This window comes from Anastrepha obliqua, chromosome 4, assembly GCF_027943255.1.
Source record: "Anastrepha obliqua isolate idAnaObli1 chromosome 4, idAnaObli1_1.0, whole genome shotgun sequence".
Taxonomy (NCBI): domain Eukaryota; kingdom Metazoa; phylum Arthropoda; class Insecta; order Diptera; family Tephritidae; genus Anastrepha; species Anastrepha obliqua.
The window spans coordinates 59,461,730-59,485,144 of record NC_072895.1 but is presented as its reverse complement, the minus strand read 5'-3'; the positions used below and the strand labels follow the sequence as shown (position 1 = coordinate 59,485,144).

Sequence of the window (23,415 nt, the reverse complement as noted above, 5' to 3'; positions counted from 1 at the left end):
AAATTTTTTAATATTGTTTTATTGAACATATTTAATTTTTAACGCTTTTAATTCAATTATATGCATTATTTTTAAATAAGTATATATTTTTTAAATTTTTTCTCAAATATTTTTGCGCAACTATGCACATAAATACATGCATGGGTATGCGTTTGAAGCCAAATATTTTGTTGAATTACTTTTTTTGCACAATTTATTTTAATTTTATACAGCTTAAAAACTATAGTGAAAACAAATATATATATTTATATTTAATATGTAAGCATTACTGCTCAAGGGGCCTTAAATTATTTTAATTCTGGAGTGTTGCTTAAAAACTAAAAACTACTGCTGCGCATTTTTTACATATTATTACATACATACACTTTGACATAAATTAGGCTATGCGAAAAAAAATTAAATAAAAAAATTAATTTACTTATAAACTAAGTAGCAGACAAAACAAAATGTTGCTATAATACAATTGCAGGTAATTTTAAGTGGGTTTGAGGGGAGCCGATTGTGATGGGTTTCAGTGTAGATGAAGAAAATAGGCATAGCATTACATTTACATAATTTTTAATGAATTCATTTCATTCAACTAATTAGAATAAATACAATAATTTATAATATTAATTACGAGGAATAAAAGCAGCTGCTATCTAACGCGCGGGAGGGAGGAGCGTGTATTGCGGATAAGGTTGGGAATGTGGCTTAATGTGAAAGTGTGTTGCTTAAAATATTTTAATATCCAAGCTGAAGTAGAGAATCTATAACTAATATTTACAATTGATGCAAGAATTACTGTTTTTTTTTGTCGTTTTTGTTTTGTGTTTTTAATTTGCTACTTGAATTTACATTTTTATTTATTATATTTGCTCTTTAACGTTCTTTTATTCGCGTTTGTTTTCTCTTTATATATTTATATCACATAACAAACTTTTCCTTTGCTGCTTATTTTATTTTAAATTATTTTTTTGAAATTTTACATTATTTTCTATTAACGCCTCACAACTGCACAACTGAATTTCCTGATTGCCGGTCAGTTGCCCCTCCCACCCCTAATTATTGCACGCGTCGTCACAACCGCTTCTCAAAGCATACGAATCATTCTCCTTCCGCCTTTCTTCTTCAACTCAACTCTTGCTCACCCAGAGCAGCTTATGGTATCTGCCCATTCATACGCATCTCCAGCTCCTCCTCCTCTTTGGTCAGCGGCACTGTTGTGTGATTGTACAGGCCCTGTGCCATCAATTGCAAGGCGAGCGGGTTTTTAGAACCTGAAGATTTCTTAATTTTGGCGCGTTTATTCTGGAACCAAATCTTGATTTGCGCCTCATTCAGACCCAACTCAGAACTCAATTGTTGACGACGACGTTCGGTAAGATAACGATTCTCGTTGAATTCGCGCTGCAATGAAAAAGAAAAAAGAAGAAATGCATAAAGTCAATAAAATTTGCGTATCAAAAGTTTGAATAAAAACAATTTGAAGAAAAAAATAGTAAATTCAAAATTTAAGTACGGCACAAAAGCGTCAACAAATAGCAGGCAAGGCGAATCAATTATTTGCGGTTAAATGGTGTGAAGTCTCCTGCACGAGGAAGATAGAGCAAATTGTTGTAAGGTAAGAAAAATCGCAAAGACCCGCTAGAAGTGAAAATAATATATTGACCATAGCGAATTGGTAGTGAACAGAGAGGACAACACGATGACGCACAACACGGGCACAGTTAGGCAGCTAAAACCAAGCTACTATAAAGCATGAGCATTAAGGTGGAACGATAGCATACGGATTTTTTTATATATTTTTATTTTTTGTAATAACTAGAGAAGGGAAATGCTGCCTTTAAAAGAGTTAATAAAAATAAAAATCATATTAACTTCAATTTCCAACCTCATTGCGGTGTTCACTGGTCACTGGATCCTGCAGAGAGAGGGACTGTGGAGCACTTTCTCTGCAAATGTCCGGCTCTGGCGGCTAGGCGCTTGAGATTCCTTAGCGTGCCCTTTGGGGATGACTTGAAGAAATTCTCCAGCCCAGATCCCTTTTCTCTCCTCTGCTACATCAACAGCACTGGATGGCTGTAGACGGTTTTTTCTCTTCCCCAAATCCTTTCACAGGTAGTGGTCCACATTATGGTATCAAAACGGCACGTAAGTGCTACTTGAAGTGTACCTGGGGTACTCTTGCCATCTTACCTACCTACCTAACTACATGGAATAACGTTTACTGGCTCTAAGGTCAAGAAGGAGATGAGGGCAGCACTAAGTAAGTAAGTAAGGATAACCTTTTGAGATACTCATTTGATGCCAGCGTCATTTGGAAAAATAAACGAAATTTTACGCAGCTAATAAACAACTTTATGTATCAACGATTTTCGTTTAATTATTGTATATTGAACTCAATTGAACTTAATTTTTTTTTTGTTTAATAATTAATTGTAGCCCCCTTAACAAACGATGAGGCAAATAATATTTTGCAACACTCTGCAAGTGCACCCAAAGCGGTTTAAAAGTAAAAAGTATCGTTCCACCTTAATGAACATGCACATACACATACGTACGAGAATGCTTAGAATGCATTTGAATGCTTGAACGGCTCAGCATTAGAATCACAATTCTTTTACGTGTTTGTTGTGGTTGCCGCATGCTCAGCACGTAATCTTCTTGAATGTAAGTATGTGTGTAGGGTGCGCTTTGTCAGGGGCGTATTTAATTGGCTTGACAGATAAGCCTAATATCTTCTACTCTCTTTTCTGATCCGTTCGAAATGCATGAAAACTAGTTTTGGAAGAATCCATCACTTTTATTCTTCTTCTACGGCTTTGCTACGCCCTACGGGTGACGAACTGTGCGTGAGTGTAAATATTTTGCAAATGTGGCACGCAATAAAAAATAGTATTAAATTTTGAAAGGAGTTTTTTTTTGTAAAGATATATATATTACAATCAGTACTAAAGTCTGCATAAGGCACATGCAAAAAAAATAATTCAAAAATAAGCGCGGTTTTTGAGCCGATTCCAGCTTGCACTTTATCCAAAATTCAATGGACTATAAAATTGCTTCCTCGATACTTTTCAAAAAATTCTGACTAAAAAGTTTGAAGTTTTGATAAAATTTTTTAAATTATTTTTTGAGCTTGAAACTTGGTTTATATGGTTTATGTAGGAGACTGAACTTTGTTTTCCTAAACAATTATTGAAATTAAAGAATAAGTAAATAAGATCTCAGAACTAAATTGTCAATAAGTCCCTGTGCTATGGTTGTGTACTATACCGTATGTTGTGCATCGTTTGTACTGTACGTAGACTTTAGTCCTTGACTGTATGTTTATATTTACATACTTTTGTGTATTGTATAATATATGTTGTGTGAGGGAAATAAGAGTGTTAGAGAAGAGGACTTTTATAGGAAAGGAAGTAGCAAATCAGACATGCTTGCAGATGATATAAACAAAGGGTATTGTGACAGTTTAGCTGTCCATGCATTTGAAGGTCCTTGTGGAAGTCTCGAGGCTTTGAGCAGCAAATTAAATAAAGAATAGCGCCAAATTAGAGCAATCAATTGAAAAAGGTGAACGGCACGGTAATATTTTCTAATTTTATCCTTAATTGTTGAGCTTTGCGGGAAGTTTTTAGTTTCAATAACACAAACTTGGAACTTTATGATGGAAATTTAAATTAATTAAAAACAAAGCCAGTCATTACTTTAAAAAAGGCATCACAGAAATCGTAAATGAGTTTAATTCCATTTCTATTACTAAGCCTGTTAGAGCCTTTTCACCTTTAGTATCGAATTAAAAAAATGCACTTTTAAATTTGACAACTATCAGACTGTGCATTTTCGGAGCTCGAACTAAAAAAATGAATTTTGAACGAAATTAAAATTATGAAAGTTTTAAAAATTTCTAGTTAAATTTGTTATAGTTATACTCTGCTTCTTTCTGTGGCTTATGAAATTCGTAGTGAAGAATTTTGAGCGAGTACAGAGTATTTTAAATTTATAATCGATTTTTTTTCAGTGTCCACTCCGCTTATCTGTGGAATTGCGTTATGAAATATGCGTTTTTGAGCATACTAATGAGTTCTTAGTTCGTAGAAATTTTTAAAACTTTAAATTTAAATTTGCGTTAATAGAACTGAATTCGAATACATTTAGTTTTTACGCTTTTTCATAGTTTGTAGATATTGAATTCATAATTTTTTTTAATTTTTTTTGTTGTTTTTTAAATAAAAATAGTTAAACCTTTTGTTTCTTTAAGGTTTTTAGAATTTGATTTGGACATTTTGGCTTTTTTTGCTTCTGAAAGTAAAAGTTATATTTACTCGAATACTGTGTTTGGTAGATTTTGAATTAAAATGATCGTTTTTTTCATTTTTTGAAAAAAAAAATATTTTACCGTTTTTTCAAAAGATTTCGTATTACAGCACTTTTTGTTTATATTTTCAAAAGTAGAAACTTCCTTTAGTCGGAAACTTATTTTAAAATTAAAGACAGACTATTTATTCTGTAGCGAATTCTAACTCCAAATACACACAAAGTAAACCTCTGGGCACTTTAGTACATCAGATGAAATAGAAATTGTTCCTAAAACTTTATAGGAATACTCAAAAACTTTAGAAACACGTTTTAGAATTTTATTATAAAAATGTTTCAATCGAATATGCAGACTATGCCGTGCTAATACAAATTAATACTCCTGTGGCCATGCGTACTTTACTTCCTCTTTTACTTCTTTAGTAAAATTTTCATATGAGTCTTAGATCATTTAAAATATTTATAAACTTCTTTAAGTAATCTTGATTTTCTTATCCAATATTTACCTTCAAACGCGCCAACTGTTCACTGGAAAATGCGGTGCGCGGCCGTTTCTCGTCATTATTTTTGTCTTTCGGCTGCTTGGGGCGGCGATAGCGTGGACCTGCAATGCAAAAAAAAAATATATATATATATGTTAAAATTAAATAAGAAAAATAATTCTTAACGCATTTCTGCGCTCAAACAACTTCATAATAATGAATATGTAATGTCATAAGTATGGAATTAAAATATTTTTCAATAGAATTCCGCAAATAACTACAAAAGTCGGTACATGCTAAGCTATATAGACGTCTACTCGATCATGTGTGCATGTGTGTGCAGGAATATAGCAGTAGAATTTCATTGCGTGGCACATGTCAATATGTCAGCTGTCAGCCGTTGACAGCCAGTCAGCCGGTTGCATGCAACAACGCGTAGGCGGCAAGTTTACACAGAAAAATTAATGCAGTGAAGGTAAAACTAAAAAACTCAATAAAAACAAATAATTTGCAAAAGCAAAGACAGACCATCTCATAATTTAAATATGTGTGTATGTACGTGTATATGTATTTACATATTTAGTTTTATATATAGAAGAAAACGGCCGGCGCAAAGCTACGCACGTTTGTCGGCGTTTGTTTTTTTATCTATTAAATTTTCAATAAATTTTTGCCTTTATCATCTCTTTTTGACTTCATTGGATATTTGAATATTTTAGAACATACATACACACATGCAGAGATGAATTTGATTAATTATTGAAATTCATTAGTTATTAATGCTTCATTATTATTAATTCAGTCATTGTTTAATTAGCATATGTATATGTACATATGTATGTATGCGTGTTTATATGCGAGCAGGTATATTCCTCAAGCCATAAATACTCGTACATATGTACGTAACATATAGAAATGTATATATTGTACATATACCAATTTATTAATTAGCAGCTTAACCCACACAACATCGCGACTGTAAAGGTTGCCAACCAGATTTGCTTAGTTGGCTGACTGACCAGGTTTTTTTGTTTTTGTTTTAGTTTTGTTTAATTTATTATTATTATTTTATTTCCACTTTTAAATTAGTTCGCTCTTTAACAGTGTGCTTGTCGCCTTGGCAGCCTAATTTGTCAGCTGTCAGAAGCGACACAAACTAAACTATTTCATGCATGTCTGTCCGTCTGCATTTAAATATTTGTATTTTCCATTGTGAATTTAGTCGAGCCTCGCCATGCGCCATTTCTACGCAACCGCCCTCTGTGGCCCTCCCCATTTCTTCTCAGCGTTAATAATATTGTTAATTAATTTTTGTAGACCACAAAAATGTGTTACTACTGCAACAACGGAAAAAGAAGAAGCAGCTTTGTTGTAAGAAAAAATGACACTGTCACATTTTGCATGTATGGATAATTAAAAAAAACTACAGCAAAACAAAAACAATAAATGAAAGAAAAAATAAACTGCCGACTAGGAACAGCCGCCAGTAACCAAAAAAAAAAACAAAAAAAAATGAGAATTCAAATAAAACTTTAATGCTATGCAAATTAAGGTGCAGCTGAGCTGCTTGAGTGAGACGATGGTCAAAAACAAAGAAAAGAAACAGTAATAATAATAATGAAATAAAATGTGTGAAGTGCTTTGAGTTAAGGCGTTGAAGGTGTCTGTTTTTTTTTCTTTTGTTTATGATAGGAAAAATAAAGTGTGGCAGGTGCGTAGTGAAATAGTGTGTAGAATAAAATTTAAATTGGGAAATTTATTTTTTAATGAACGAATTTTGCTTCAGTGTTTTTGACATTTCATTAATGTCTTTAATTATTTTACAGTGGTTTTACGCTCTATAAGTGGTGTTAAAGAGTAGTACAAAATTGATAAAAAGAAGAACAAAAATTATTTGAAATAAATGGCATAAAAAATTTTCAAAAGTTGCTTTCTGTTCTAATATATTAGTATAACAATTAGAACGATTTTACGGTGCTTATGAGAAAGTTCAATTAAAAAAATGGCTTCAAAATGCATGCAAAATTCAAAATATGAATTTAACAGCTTTAAAAATACTTGATAAGACTCAAAGTTGAAAATATGAATTTAAAATTAGCTTTAAAAATACTTCATAAGATTCAAAATTGAAAATATGAATTTAAAATTAGGTTTAAAAATACTTCGCAAGACTAAAAATTGAAAATATGAATTTAAAATTAGCTTTAAAAATACTTAATAAGATTCAAAATTGAAAATATGAATTTGAAAACAACTTTAAAAATACTTCATAAGACTCAAAATTGAAAATATGAACTTAAAAATAGTTTTAAAAATACTTCATAAGATTGAAAATTGAAAGTATGAATTTAAAAACAGCTTTAAAAATACTTCATAAGACTCAAAGTTGAAAATATAAACTTAAAAATAGTTTTAAAAATACTTCATAAGATTCAAAATTGAAAATATGAATTAAAAATTTGCTTTAAAAATACTTCATAAGATTCAAAATTGAAAATATGAATTTAAAAACAGCTTTAAAAATACTTCATAAGACTCAAAATTGAAAATATGAATTTAAAAATAGTTTTAAAAATACTTCATAAGATGTTTTCCTCTTTAGTACTTTAATAATTAGTGCCTTTCAAAGCTGCTATCGATGGGATTTCAATCTACAAAAAGTTGTGCTCAAAATCTTTCAAAATATATAACATTTTGTATGCATAAGAAATTAGTCGTTTCGAAGAAAATTTAGCAAAACTCGCCTTAAAAATCAGTCATGTGGTAAGGAGTATAATTCTCAAATATTTTAAAATGTAATCCACATGGCCGCACACCAACAGTATTTTTGCGCAAAACTCTTTTTTATGAAGAAACTCTTAAAAAAGAAAAAATGGCCTTAAAAACATTTAATGGACTTTCAATATTTTTAAAATAGACTAGTATTTAAATTTCTTTCCAAACACAATAATTTTCAATTTACTCGCTCGATAAATATGGGAAGCAAAGTTCGCGCTTAACAGCTTCACTTTTATTTTGAATAATATTTTTTAGAATTGCTTACATTACTTTCTTTGACAATTACCGCTGCTAATTGGCGCTACATATTTTTTATTTGTTTTTTTTCCCCCCATTATCTTACTTTGTTTGAGCCCTAAACCCATACATTTACAACTTTAATACTAAAGGGAAATAAATAGTCAATTTAAATTTTAAAGCCCAACATTTAGATTATAAAAAAGTAATTAAGAAGAAAAATGAAAGCTTTGGCAAAGCATTGCAATTAACACCTTTGGATTTCCTGTTAGCAGTTGCTCAAGCAATTTCGACATACCAACAACAATGAAAGATTGCTGAGAATACAACCACATTACCCCTTTATGACTCCTCAATCGCTTTACTTGTAATCCTCAGTTAGCTGCAATCTATTCTTAAGCTACAACCTCAAGCGCAAGCTGTGCCTCCTAAGCATTCTGCCAGTACTTAAGTCTCGAGTAGCTTCAACTTTCAATGTGTACTTCTCACTTTGTTTTTATATTTTTTCCCATACACATTCTTTTTGTTGTTGTGTGTTGACGCTTAGTTGTTAATTTTTTGATTTGCTAATTGCAAATGACTTAATAAGCAGACGGCTGACTAAGCGTTAGGCGCTGGAGCATTTGTTTTTGTTTTTTTCCTTCATAGCTGAGAAATCGGAATTAATAGGCGCTTTGCGCCAATAATAAGGCTTTTAAAGTGTTCAACAACAATAACAAATAATACACATTAAAGTGCTTTAAGCCGCTATTAACAACTAAATTATAGGTTTTCTGGGAGAAAACGGAAGTTCCAACCGCAACTTTAAGTAGGCAGTGGAATAAAGTTCAATTCAAATGAAATTGAATGGATGCTGCTGCTGAGACCGCCACTGGAATTATATAATTTTTAAAAAGTGTTGAGCGTTGATGGCATTAAATGTGTTGCGAATTGCAAATGGCCGCTTATTACCAATTCATTATTTATAATTAATTGGTGTTCTTTTTTATTTGAAGTTTAAATTGCGAGTTTTTTTTAATTTGTAAAAGTATATTCCTTTTTTTGTTTTGGTATTGAAGTACATATATGCAAATAAATGCAGAAGCAGAAGCAGAAGCAGCAGCAGAGTACAGAGTCTTTATACCAATTTATAAAAAAAATTTGGAATTTATCACTTGCTAAGTAAGATTTCATTTGAGCGCCGAGATGTATACACACATATGTATGTATACTTGAATATGTGCATATAACCAAAAACATAACCTTGCCGCTTCTTCTTTTCTTTAAATAGCACCGAATTTATCGCTCGCTGCTGATATTTCAATCAGCAGTAAATTAAAAATCAATTCAAAACCATAAAAATGCACTTAAATCATCAATTAACAACCGAAAAATCAGCCAAGAAGCGGTCATATTTATATGTACACATCCATACATACAAGCATTCATAATCAAAGTGAATTGTGTGTGAAGAAAGGAAGAAAGTATGTATATGCGCATGTGCTTATGTGGGTGTGTGCATGTATCATGAAATAGAAAGCGCACTTTAAAAAAAGATGCCACAAGTTAGGCTGATGTGAAATCTACATACGCACATACATATTTATGTTACTTATTCATACTTACATATATGAGTGCACGTCTAAATACAAACTAGCAGAAGTGCTTCGTTTATAAAGAAGTTAGTATATTTGCCTGTGTGCCTGTGAATTCGTTAAAAAATTCTCATACAAAGATTAAAAAACGGAACAACAGATTAACAAAGTACCGGACTTCAGTGCCAAACAATACAAGCATTTTTTTCAGGGCAAACACGTGACAACCTATCCCCTATCCCATTTCCATTCAGTTTTCTTCTTGAAATTTTTCGTCCTATCATTTCAGCAGCTCTTTGGGCGCGTCACTCATCACTGAATTTTAATTTATCATTGAGTGGGCGCACTTTTTCACAGCGAGTGGAAAAGTAAATTTAGAAGGAGTATTTTAATAGTGAATATTGAAAATCAAAGGTATAACTATAAATAATTATTTTAATAAGGTTAGGCCAACCTCGTTGTGAATTTGAAAAAGTTTAATAGGGGAAAAATTTTTTAAAAATTTAAAAAATAAAGGAATATAGGTGGTTTACTATAAATTTTTTAATTTTTTTACCGAGAATAAAAATTGATATAAAAAATAAAAAGTAGTGAAAAACTTCAGTTGTAGAAGAAAAATAGCAATCATTAAAAATAATTAGTTTACAAGACATACAATAGAAAGTTTAGAAGTTCATACACAAACAATTTTTTCAAATTAAAATTATTTCAAATTAAAAAAAAAACATGTATCATATTTTATATATGAAAATGGAAATATAAAAATTGTAAAATAAAATGAGGCGTAAAAAATATTCTAAATATTTCGAAGCTTCTATAGAAAATAATGCTGTCTCTAAATAATTTCTGCCCAGCTGCAAAATTTAAGAAAAAAGTAAATAAATATAGACATAAAAATAAAAATCGATAAAGTCCTACGTAAGCGCCTTGGGAGCACTAAAAATGAGAAAAGTAGACTTTATTTATTTTTGAAAAAAAATATGCAAAAAAATTTTGTGCAACTAATTAACAACAACGACAAGTCAAGTCGGTATATACAATTAAAATAAATAGAAAATGTGCGTTATTCTTAATTTTAATAAAAAAAAACTTTAAAATTCTAAAATCACAGCTTCTATACAAAAAATTATTTTGATGCATTAAAATTTCTACATAAAAAAATTAACTTTTGAAAAAAGCGAAAAAAAAAATTATTAAAAATAAGAGTATTCTTAAGTGTCACTTTCTTATTATTATTATAATGGAAGCCTTTTTTCAGAAGTAGATAAATAAATATGGCTTAATATTTATACGAGTAACTGTGCAGAGCAGACCCTGAAATATGAAAATTTAGAGTTTCCAACAAAAAAGAGTTTGCGTTAATTAATAATCTGTTTTTTAAATTGAAAAAAAAAAACCAAATCGCATACTCTTCAAAAGCGAGCTTCTTTAAAATATAACATACATAAAAACCTCCTTAGAAGTCAAAGTAAAACCAGAAAAACAATTTGTAGTTGTTTCTCTTTTACAGAAAGTAAGAAAAAGTAAATGTAAAATACCGAAAAGTGTTAAACAAATTGTCCTGGTAAAATTAACTAAAATTAAATTCTTAAGAGAAATTTATGAGATAAAACGCTGGGAGAGGTATAGTTACGTTGCCGACTTTAGACGCGTTTTTCCCCAAAACTATATTTTTCGAATTGGTCTACACGATAACTCGAAAAGTTATTGACCGGTCTCCCTGAAATGTTGCACACATCTTTCTTATGATATTATTTACTTTCTATGTGAATTTACAATTCGAAAATTTTTTTTTAAAATAATTTTACCGAAGCAAAAGTAGTAGGAAAATTAGCCTCAAAATTCCTTTGGTTTTTTTTTGAAGCATTTTATTCCACGAATTTTTTCCCCCCCCCCCCCCCCCCCCATTTATTTTTAATTCATATTGAAATTATGACATTAATAAACAAAAAATATTTTGGTTTTTTGTGTTCAGGTCACTGACGCCGATGCTACAATGTATTGTATATTATTTTAATGTAATGCCAATTTTTGAAAAAAATATATTGACTTCTTCATTTTAAAGAATTTTAATGAAAATCTTGGGAAAATATGTCCGTTTACAGGTACAGGTATAAGTTCCCTTAAGTTAAAAAAATACTAATCATATATATTTTTCTATATTTTTGATTTTCGTTGCCATGCCAAAGTCGAAGCTTAACAGATAATATCCGATTTTTCCTTTGTTTTTCTTTTGATATTTTATTTTTCTAATATTAAGAAATTTTTTTATTTATAAATATCCAGCGCGAATCTGTGGAGTATGAGTGGATACGAAGTTTTTGATTTCATGTTTTCCAAAAAAAAGTCGTTTTCGACTTGTTGTAACATTAGAAAAAAACAAATTTTGCAATTCCAGGCTTAAGAGCTACCAAAAAAAGAAAAAAAATGTTTAGATCTATTACATATTTAATAACATATTTGAAATTGAATAACAATAAGAAAATAGACTTTCTTTAGTAAAATATACTAATTATTAATAACAGAATAGTGTAAAAATCGACAAAAGAATTAAAAATACTAAAACAAACCTACTCCCCACGCAACTTATTTATGTCTAAAATTCTCTGCATCAATAAAGGTATTTCTATTATTGGATAGTTTTAAAGTGGAAGCTATGGCAAAAAAGAAACCAATCAAGTTTTATTCAATATTCGTGCATATATATGTTATAACATTTCGCAAAAATGCAAGTTTTTAGCCAACAAATCCAAAATACAGCATATTTCAAATAGAAAAAATAAAATAATTTTTCAATTTAATTTTGATTAAAATTGATACACCATTATTTTTCACAATCATGAAAAAAAACAAAAACTAAATTTTTTTAGGGAAAATTGTGCAGAAAAACCCTCTAATTCGCAGTCCAATTTTAATAAAAACCATATAGCATAAATGAATTAAAAAAAAAGTGTATTACAATTTTTTTTAAATACAAAAGAATAAGTCAGCAAATCGAATAAAATATTCACTGATAAAATTAAAAAAAAGTGATATGTTTAAGTATACATCGACGCTCACAACCGTAATTCCCAATCAACATTTTTTTATTTTTATTTTTAGTTTCTTCAGATTTGATTTCTTTCTGAAATGCCGAAATGGTTATCAACAGCCATTTCCCCATTATAGAACAAACAACGTACACACACATATACACATGCTTATGTGTAAATCAATTCTATTTCTTCTGCTTCTTGTTTTTGTTTTAACTGTCACATAAAATTGTCACATAGCGGATAGGCATCAAAGGCAAGCTCACGCACTCACACACACTCATCGACCAGCCTCCAATGTAAACACTGATATTTCGCACAGCATGTGGGCGTACTTTGAAATCGAAGGATATGCCGCCAATCGTCACTATGTGTGAGTCCTTTGGCACGATTTTTATCTCCCAATTTTTTTGTTGTGTTTTTTTTTTTTGAGAATATAAAAAACAAGTTAGGCTGCTTTATTTGACCTTGCATATTTCCATTTCATACATTTTTTGTTCTTGTGATATCTGCACGAAAGATGTAATTAAATATCGCAACAAGGAGAGCCAATTGTTAATATAAAATGGCAGACTGCTGTAGGTCTAATTTGAAAGCAATACAAATGGCTTCGTGAACTTTGCCTTAGATGCCCTTGGAAATAAGATTTTCGGAGAACGAAAACAGTTAGATTTTTAGGCTATTGTATTGCGAAAAGACACACAAGTACACAAAAAAAAAAAAAATTATCTGCTTATTTTAGTTTTAAAAAATCTTCACAGTCTAGTAAAAAATTACGTAGCCAATTTCCTAGTTCCTACCACAAACTTGTCTAATCATAATTCACCAAATTATAACTCACCCGAACTTGGTCGATCACTGTAGCGCGTGCAATACACCCACGCCGGCCACACTTCATTTTTGCCACCTTCCGTTGTCGTAGAGCCGGTTTCAGAGCGTGTATCATCGGACGACTCCATGCCCGAGTCACGGCTGACGGCCGAGGGCGGCGGTATGGGTTGTGGACTACTACTCTTACTGGGCAGGCGGCTGGTGGGCGAAGAATTTAATGAACTACCCGCCGATGTCGACGATGATGCCGAGGAAGATGCGCTCGACGCATTGGAACCGGGTGGTGGGCTGGCGATGCTTGATGCACTTGCCGCCGAGGAAGTGCTTGAACATGGTGGTGCCGCTACAGACTGGCCAATTTGTGAGACTGCCTTGCAAAGCGAACCCAAAGCGGACTTCTCCAATGCGCCTACACTGCCGACGGCTGCTGGCGAGATTGCGGTTGCTAATGGAATCCCGGGCTCGTTACATTTTGCCGCAGCCGGCGGTAGGACGCCACTGCGACGCATGCGACTGTTGACAATCTCCTCATGTATGCGTGGATACGCTGCGGGATTGAAACAGTTCAAGAAGTTGGCGCGCTCCAGCATCATAGCAGTGGCGGCGGCCGCAGCGGCTTGCTGCTGTCGACTCAGCTCCAAGAGATCGACGCGCGTAAAGGCGGAGGGTGTGGCAGAGCGTGCGGCATCAAAGGGCCGGAAAATACTATTCGCATTCAAATGCGTTTGCTTGCTCGCCGCTGTGGTAGCAGCGCTATTAACACCGCGGCCACTCGCCTCATTGCCGCCAAAGCGATCGCTGAGTATATTGGAAATGGAAAAGGCGAGTGTTGGCTTAGCGGATTGTTGATGTGCGGGTGGCGGCGTACGTTGAGAAGCGCTGTTTGGACTATCGTCCACATCATCCACATCGATATCGTCCTCTTCATCCTCCTCCGCCTCGTCGTCTTCTGTGGAGTGTACGCGCGTTTGAGCTTTGCTATTAAGTGTCGCCGTTTCGGCATCCGCATGAAAGCTATCTTCTATAATCGAATCACTTTCTTCTTCCTTGATGGTCATTGTGGAGGCAGGTGTAGATGAGGGTGTAGAGGAGCCGCTTGGAGAGGCAGCCAAGCGCTGATGCAAGGAGGCGGCATGATTGGCTGCGGCTAAAGCAGTTGCTGCAGCAGCATCAAAACCTGGATGATGATGAAAGGCGGCGGCATTCACCAGTTGTTGCTGGTGCAGCTGCTGCAGTTGTTGCAAATGATGCAAATGTTGGAGCTGCTGATGTTGATGGTAGAGTGTGGCAGCGGTAGCTGCATTTGTAGCGACCGTATTCACGGGGTGTGGCAGCATTGTGGGCGTTGCGGGGGCGGCTATGACATGTGGTAGTGGTGGCGGTGGCGGATGTGGGTGCAGGCTCATATCCAGAACGGTGCTGGCAGTAGGACTGTATTGTAAATGTTGTGATTGTTGTTGGTGTTGCTGGTTCTGGCGGTGATGGTGCGGCGATTGTGGTATACCAGGCGGACTTGGAGCAGATTGCGGACTGCAGCGATCCTCTAGGGCCATTGGTAGTTCCGTGGCAATTTTGGATGATGCACGTGCGTTGACGTGGCGCGGACGCAAATGGAATTTCAAAAGCTTCTCACCGATAACACTACTCGAATTTCAAATTGTTGAATTTCATATATTGTTAAGTTTCAAAAATTGTCACACTTGCACAAGATAACGATTTGGAAATTTGCTTAATTAAAAATGGCTTTAATTTTTGTTTATAGAATTGTTAATTTCTCTGTGCTTTTACTTCAAACACTTATCACTTGAAACACTTGTTTTTGGCTTTCTTTTTTTTCGCTTCACGCAAATCCGTAGGCGTTCACGTTTTCATTGAAGTTCAATTTGCTTCTACTCGAACACTTGTTTGTTGGATAAAGAAGAAAACACGTTTATTTTTTTCTTATTTGTATTGCTTCTTCGTCTTCTTCTTTACTTCCTTGTACATGCTCTCCAAACACACGACTACGACGCACACGTCTGTTCACGGCGAACGCAACGAGTAAATTAACTAATCACAGTTGCTTATCGTCCCAATGAAGCGACAACTCCAGCAAACGATGACGACTTCAACAACGCTGAGCGACAGTCATAGTCAGTCATACAGATTGAACTGTTAAGCCTGTCAAACAGGCTGCCAAGCAAGCAGGCCAGTTCCTGCACTCTCACTCACAAGGCGAGCACGCATAACGTAAACGTCGACCCTAAATGTGTGAGAGCGAGTGAGCACGACAATCCGATGTTGTTGCTGCACAATTGGAGGCTGAGTTGTGGTGGTTGGTTACTCACGCGCGCACTTCCATTTATGTATGCATTTGCATGTGTGCGTGTGTGTACGCGCAACGAAGGCGGACGATTTGACAGACAGGCCGAACGACTGATTGGCTTCTATAGTGTGATTTTTGTTGCTGCTTTTGTAAATAGCTTGTACGCTAGCTGCACGTTGATCGATTACTTTTGGACAGCTTTGACAGAACTGCGCTGGACTAAGCTTCCACAACGACTGATATGCTGATAACCGTCGACCAGCTGATGGCACGCAGATTGAGTAGCGTGCTGGTTGAATATGGTATGCGGCGGCAGCGGTACGGGTGAAGGCAGCGACGACTAACTGAGCGGCTGGATGGCTAACCGGCAGACTGAGCGCGATTATTACTACAATTATTGGATATTTTAAGCTGTCAAATGTGGAGTAAATGTAGATGTGGAAAATGTTTGTTTGTAGTTGAGCTAAGCGTGAGCCTTTGAGCGTTCATTTATTTTGCTTCTTCAAAACAAGTATGTACATACATGAATATGTAGTTTGGCGCACAGTGTACTCTCTCGGAACGGAAGGTTTTTCAGTACCAAAAAAATTGTAGGAATTTTTCAAATTTTTCTTTCTTGAGCGGACAACCCTCGCAAAACAGTGCACTGGCACTTTTTCGCTCCACTAAAAGCATTTTAGTTTCTTCATATGCAGACAGTTTAAAACACTTTTACTTCGTTTCAAACACAAAATAATTTCATTAAATGTTATTAAAAAGAAACATAAATTTAGGCTCTTCGCTGGAACGCAGAACATGTCGTTCTACGTATGAATTATAAGTAAAAAATTGATGATAATTATGCACGAAAGCTGTCTATGAAATCGTAATCATTTAATGCATCATTGAAACGATTTATTAGATGTGGTTTATTTCAAATACACAGCGTCGGAGCAAGTGAGTCCACAGACACTTTTTCAGGAAGGTTAAGGCTGATTCTGTGAAGATAGCGATTGGACCGTAGAGGATGAGCCTCCTCTATCAGCAATTGCTCAGTGCAGAATCAATACTGAAATAAATTTTTTTTTTCAATAATCGCTGGCCAACTCTTTTGGAGATGAACTAGAAAACTAGATTGCCGGCAAGTTAACTTCTTACAAAGAGGATTTTTTTAGTTATAAGAAAACTAACAATTTTACTTTATATCACAGCGCCCTCAAAGGCTTTTAATTGCTTAATATGTATATATGTATGTATATGTATATATAATTGGTATTCCTCCACAAATGGAGGGATCTACAGTTTTAACCCGATTCCAAACGGCAGATCGCTTTTTATGAGGAGCTTTTTCATGGCAAAAATATCTGTATTCGGAGGTTTGCCATTACCTGCCGAGGGGCAACCGCTATTAAAAAAAAAAAAGTGTTTCTATCATTTGCTGTTTCATGCCTGCACACTTCCGAATGATAGACATACATCAATACATTTGGTTACGGCGGCCACCTCTAAAATATTGAAATTGAAGGAGACTCGCTAAATTAAAATTTGTAAATATTTGCATACCTTGCATAACAAAATTTGTTTTTCTATTTCCCGTGTTAATCTTTTTTAATGAAAATTTTGTGCATTTTGTCAAGTATTTACATAAATTTTCTTGTTTGGAAAGTAACACGGATTAAAGATTAAATATTTGTCACAAATTACTATTAATTTTTTTTTTTGTTTTTACATTTTTCTCATAAGCAGCCAAATTTTCCACTCCTTTAGGTGTCTGCTGAAGAGAGAGTGCATTTATTTCTATATTTATTTGTGTATTTATTTCTGATATTCGAAAAAACGATTTCCTTTTAGTTTAATTAAGTCCTTTAAATTATTTTGCATGTATATATATGCATTTTGAATGTTTAGAGCTCTGTTGAGCAAAACAAATATATTATTCAGAATAATAATTCTTATAGTTATACGCCAAATTTTATTGAAATTTTTCAAACCATTTTTATTTTTATTATAAAATATTCCAACCACTTATAGACTACCAAAATATTTTTTAACTTTGGTTATTTTGTTTTGGCAATATTCCATAAACAAATTCTGTTTTTTGTGGTTAGCGGAATTTTTATATTTTAGAAATAAAATTATAGCGGAAAACTTTGCCGATTTGTTCTTTGAGTGGGTTATGAGCCGTCGTCATTATATTTTAATTTTTTTATATTAGAAAAAAGTATAACTAATGATGCCAATTAGTTAAGTTAGAAAAGCCACTTCTTCAATTTAGACTTCTAGAGCTAGTTTTATTAAAAAAAACCCAAAAATTATACTACTATTAAATGACTTTTGTTATATTAGGTGCAATTTTCTTTCAATTTTTTGGTAGATGCACTTATTTTTTATATTTTATTACTCACTTTATTTGCCATTGTGTTCTATAGCTCAAGATTTTATTCCGAGTTTCTGAAAAGTTTTATTAGAAAAAGGACTAAAACTGTAGATACTTCCATTTGTGGAAAAACATCAAGATGCGCACTCCACAAACAGGAGGACGAGTTCGGGCAAACACCCAACAAAGGTTATGTATGTATGTTGGAATAAACTTTGAAAATTTTATAACGCGCCTTTTGCTTAAGTACCCAACATTCATGTTCCAAAAATGCATTAATATTTAAAAATTCCCAAACCACATAAGCTTTAAATATGCCTGGTATGTAATTAGTTTCTTAATTAAGCCAAAAAAAGTAAATTATTTTATTATAAATATTTTGTTTTTAATTCTTGCATGTCGCAAACCTGTTGCGTTATCGGATTTATTTGATTCTTCAAATTTATTTTGTAGACAACGAGGTTTATTTGTGAAGGTACTATTTTTATTAACAACACCACAAATCAAGGTTCAGGATTTTAGAAAAAATGAATATGAACGAACATACACATGTTTTATTTTTTATTGGAATTATCAATTGTTTGCTTTCAGCATGTTTTTAATTTTTACGCTAATACATTTTAACATACATATATAAGTATGTACATATTACGTCTCTTTTCTCTTAGACTGCCCACTTCCGTAGCGTGACACACCGACAAAGCTTGTTACCGTCCGATATGACTCTATTACGGCAAGCTGTCAAACGCGCTTTTGACAACTGTGTCTGCTGCCATCCTAAAAAACAAACCGCACGTCGCTACAACACCCATGGCACAGGTGGGCGCGTGTGTATGTAGGTGTATACGCAACTTGCTCAGACTCTTTATTTCTCTCCAACGCGTTTGTTATACTCAACGCCTTATTTCTTTCCACCTTTCCATTTCTTTTCAACGCATTGATTTGCCCGCTCGGCATTCAAGTGTATGGGTGTCTTATATACAATTGGGTTTAGTGGGCGTGTTCGTGCTAAATTGCTATCTCTTTTCATTATATTTAGTTTTTTAATTTTCAGCGCGTTCTTTACAATCTATATTTGTCTCTGTTTCTACGTTAAACGCGCTCCCGCGCTCTTCAACACAACTCAATTAATGGGCGAGCATTCCAATCAGCATTGTTGTACTCTCTCAGTTCAGCTGTTGCTTTTGTTTTTCTAAGACAATATTCTTGCTGTTAATTTTCATATTCCAGCGAGCTCTCAATAGTTAAGAAACTTGTACGCAAGTAAACATTTAATGCTCACTGCCGTTTTTCTCACGTGCTCAAGTTACTCCTTATTTATGTATTACTTACATTGTTGTTGTAGACTTTGTTTCACTCATATATTTTTACGATCCAATTTGCATCCTAAGCTTCGTTAACTACTCTTGTTGTCCTCTTCTCTCAGTTTTTCTTAATGCATGCCTGTGCCTATGCATGCCCTTTCTTCTGTTTTAACGCCTCTTCAACTGATCAAATGAAGAGCAGAAAAAAATACCAGACGCTTCCCCTACACACTCGTCCGTAAGTGAATGCGACATTTACTTATTAACTTTGGCGTTTGTGTTTCAATTTTCTTACAAATGAACATTGAGCCTCTACGCTCTCTGTGCTTCGCTCTATTGTAAATCACTGCGAGCGTTTCTGCTGCATTTCCTCGTCTTCTACGTGCCCCTAAATTTTTAAATCACATTTACATTTGTTACATTCACTCCTCATAATAAGCCTTGCTACACTATTTACGTTGCTTTCTTGTTGTACAACTAAATCGCGCCCTGGGGTGGGGTCCCACTACTACAGCACTGCACCCACTGCTTCACATACAACTCTTCAGCGCCTCAACGCTTCGTATGCTGGGCTTTGGTTTCGCCTGTCAACGCGAGCATCGATGCTTGCGCACCGCTGTTCACTGCCGCTTTGCTGATTTTCTCCTGAGGCGATATTTTGAGTAGCTGTTATTGCTGTTGTTTGTGCTTTTGCTGCTTTTGCTTTTGCTGTATATTCAATATTCGTACATATGTTGGCTGCATAGATGTGTTTGTTGCTGAAATAGTTTTTGACATGCGTTGATTTGGTACGTTGGCGGTTATGTATCAATTGTGCCAACATTGCGAAGATAGTGAACGACAGGCTATAAAAGCAAAAACAATTAAAGTATAAATAAATATTGTAAAATAAAATAAATTCGTATTGTAAAGAGTAATGCATTGTACTCAGTAATTCTCTGTGTTTTGCATAGGCATCCGCTGACTTTGTTGTTGTATATATTTTATTGAACGCAGTCATTCACACATTCATATGCAAGTAGTTGCTCACTTACAGCCATGGACAGATAAATAGCACAAATGTGAACTTCATATGTTAAATTAAGTCTTTAGTACCTACGAACTATGCTTTGATCAAATAAATTTGTTTGTTTACATTTATTACCGTTATTAAGCTTACATTTATGCAAGGAATTTATCGTTTTTTTCGATGGAATTTTTTGCGTTCTATTTTATTTATGCTTATTGCTGTTTTGAAGTGGACACAAAAATAGCATATTTTAACTTGTGCAGCGGAGAGTAAACCTTTAATATTGTTTCAGCGATTTTTAGTATATATTTTGTTTCTTAAACAAAATTTTAAAGTAATTACTAAAAATTGGGCGTGAAAAACATTGCACGCCGGGGAAAAGAGCTCTTATATACCGAATGAGTCAAAACGGAAAAGGCTATGCAGAAAAAGCTGAAATGATGATGTGCTCTAGGAAAATGGTTTATAATGCTTTAGTTAAGAAAGATTCATCCTATCTAAGCAAAAAAACGAAAAGAAAACCAAAGCCGCGAAAATCTGATGTTAATGTGGATAGAGCTATAATAAGCAAGAGCAAAGCAGATCCTTCTAAGTCGGCACGGCAAATAATGCTTGAAATAAACCAAGAATCTGGCCTACAGTTGTCCAGAAAGAAGGCGACTTAACGAAGCCCAGGACTTTGGCCGCATAAGCAGAAAAAACCAATCCTCTCAAAAAGACATATCAAACACCGACTTGCCTTTGCAAAAACCCACAAAGGTAAATCTATTCAGTTTTGGAAAAACGTACTTTGAACCGACGAAACAAAAATAAATAGGATGGGACCAGATGGGAAAACTATTGTACGCCGTCCAAAAAATCCATCGCTAAATCCTAGGTTCACAAAAAGACGATTAACCACAGCGGCGGAAACATCATAGTTTGGGCGTTGATTGGTAAAATGGATAGATTTCAGTAATAAAATGGAGCCATTTGTGTTTGAGTTTATGCCATTAAATTGGACATTTATGCAGGTCAATGATCCAAAGTATACTGCAAAGAAAGTGAAGCAATGGCTCGGAAGAGAAAAAATAAATGTACTGGATTGGCCGGCGCAGAGCCCTGATATCAATCCTATAGAAAATATGTGGAATGACGTTAAGGTCAAAATCGCTAACAAAAATTTTAAAAATTTCGATGATTTGTAGGCCGCACTTGAGGAGGCTTGGTACTCGATCTCAAAGAAAAGATGCCACAGGCTTGTAGAAAGCATGGAGCGACGGCTTGAAGTAGTAATCAAAAACGATGGATATAGCACAAAATACTAATCTGGTAAAACATTATTATTACTTAACTATTTGATTTGTTTACTATTTTTGCTTTTATTTGGATTTTTTTAGGATGTGCTATTTATGTGTCCAGTAGGGTTCGTGAGTTATCAACATTCTTGTAAATTAAATCAGAACTGAAATTCTTTTTGATCATTTTTTTGTTTTAAAGTGGAAGTAAATAAATTTTTTATTTTTTATGTTGCTTTTTCCCAATAAAAAATAATTATTTAAAAACATATTCAACTCCTTGCTTTCAAAGTCTAAATGAGCTATTTATATGACCATTTATTTATATGAAAGTGCGCTATTTATATGGTTCAATGTGGGCTTGTCAACTTGTGCGAATTGTTCAAAAGCAGGAGAATAAATGTTTTCATAAATACATAATTTTAATAATCTAAAGTATGTGTGTAGATGCGAACAAGTTTTATATATACAATGAAAAAATCAATACCTTTTTTCCATCGGAGTAATGAAATTAAAATATTATAGAGACTTCAGCTAAAATAATTCAGAAAATCGGGGTTTTTATAAATATAATCAGTTTTTTCCAAAAAATATTTTGTAGGAGGTTTTAAATATAATAAATTGTATAATTCCGGTGAAAAGCCGCCTTTGTTTGGTAAGAGACTCTAGCATAGATATATTATTACATATTTTAATAAATTACTAAGTACTTTTAATAAAAATAAATTAGTAATTTTTTTTTTTCAAATAACATACAATAACACTGAAAATCAAATAATTGTAAAAACAATTATGAAAAATTAAATTCAGCTGTTGAGTGAAAATTAATTTAATACGTTTGGTGTGTATATTTTCGACTTTAAGTTTAATCTTCTTTTGTCATTAAAGTTCTTTGAATTTGCAAAATAGCATCAAAATTTTCTTCAATTCAAATAAAACCAAAACTTTTAAAGGGCTTAAAATTTCAAAGTATTAACGTTAGATATTATTTTCGTTTTCTATGCAAAAGTTGTCCCTCTGATAAACCGTTATCAACCAAATGTTATGTTATGCTATCAATTGAACGTTGAAAGCTGCTACTCAAATGGAGGAGTGTAAATACTAAGAGAGTAAGCACGACGGGAAGTCAAGTTTGTGGAATGAAGGAATCAGACAGATAGTGAGAGATTTTCTCTACTTAGACACAAGATATATTAAATAAAAGGGAGATTGACAACTAGGGCAGCACTTTTGTAAGGAAATGTATAATAGTATAAATTTTATTCGAAACATATTCGAATTTAATAGAAAATATTTTCACATGGAATAACAATTTTCGTTTTTTTTTTTCAATTTAACATTTAGTACATTACTTATGAGAGCAGGGTCAAATTCAATCACACTTCGTTAAATAAATTTTGCTTAAACCTTCTTCGCGAATCAACATCACAATAAATATGTACATAAAAGTTCAGTCCAATCGGTTCAATAGCCTTCTTTAAGAATTCGTGGTCAAACAAGTCAGTCGGCAATAAAAACATTAAGCATGGGAAAAATGTTATTTCATGTCTTGAATAGATACCTTATTGAGAAATGCTTAAGTTTACTATTGCCTAGGAAAACCAATGATTTGTAGAAATTTAGAGAGTCAGTAGAAGGGGATTAGAGTTTTTGCTGGCCGAATGAGGCCAGATATTGCTGGATATTTTTTGATATTCTTTCGAAAGGTGTACGTTTGAGGAATAATCTATGATCGTTTTGATCGTCTTGTTATGTCGAATTTCAGCATAAGAAGCAAACTAGGCGAGTACCCGCAGGTTTTTTTGATTGAAAAACCTAATAGGAGGAATACCTCGTGTTGTTTTGGTCATCAAACCGAATTAGAATACAGCAGAAATGAAAAGAAAAAAATCTTTTCAAAATTTTGTTAACAAAAATTTATTTTTAAATTCTCC

General features: G+C 33.5%; 1 protein-coding gene across 1 annotated transcript; it reads right to left on the bottom strand.

Moving 5' to 3' along the window:
* Window positions 1-271: 271 nt before the first annotated feature.
* Window positions 272-16,470, bottom strand: LOC129245907 (segmentation polarity homeobox protein engrailed). Its single transcript, XM_054884346.1, has 3 exons — window positions 13,241-16,470; window positions 4,803-4,900; window positions 272-1,389 (listed from the first exon to the last, which is right to left on the bottom strand). The coding sequence occupies exons 1-3, from the start codon at window positions 14,781-14,783 to the stop codon at window positions 1,141-1,143; spliced, it is 1,890 nt and encodes a 629-aa protein (XP_054740321.1). The 5' UTR covers window positions 14,784-16,470; the 3' UTR covers window positions 272-1,140.
* Window positions 16,471-23,415: the final 6,945 nt, after the last annotated feature.

Coding starts and splice junctions, on each gene's coding strand:
- LOC129245907 (XM_054884346.1), bottom strand. CDS start 14,783: ATGGCCCTAGAGGATCGCTGCAGTCCGCAATCTGCTCCAAGTCCGCCT. Junction 4,901..13,240: donor CAGTGATCGACCAAGTTCGG/GTGAGTTATAAT, acceptor TTTGCATTGCAG/GTCCACGCTATCGCCGCCCC. Junction 1,390..4,802: donor AACAGTTGGCGCGTTTGAAG/GTAAATATTGGA, acceptor TTTTCATTGCAG/CGCGAATTCAACGAGAATCG.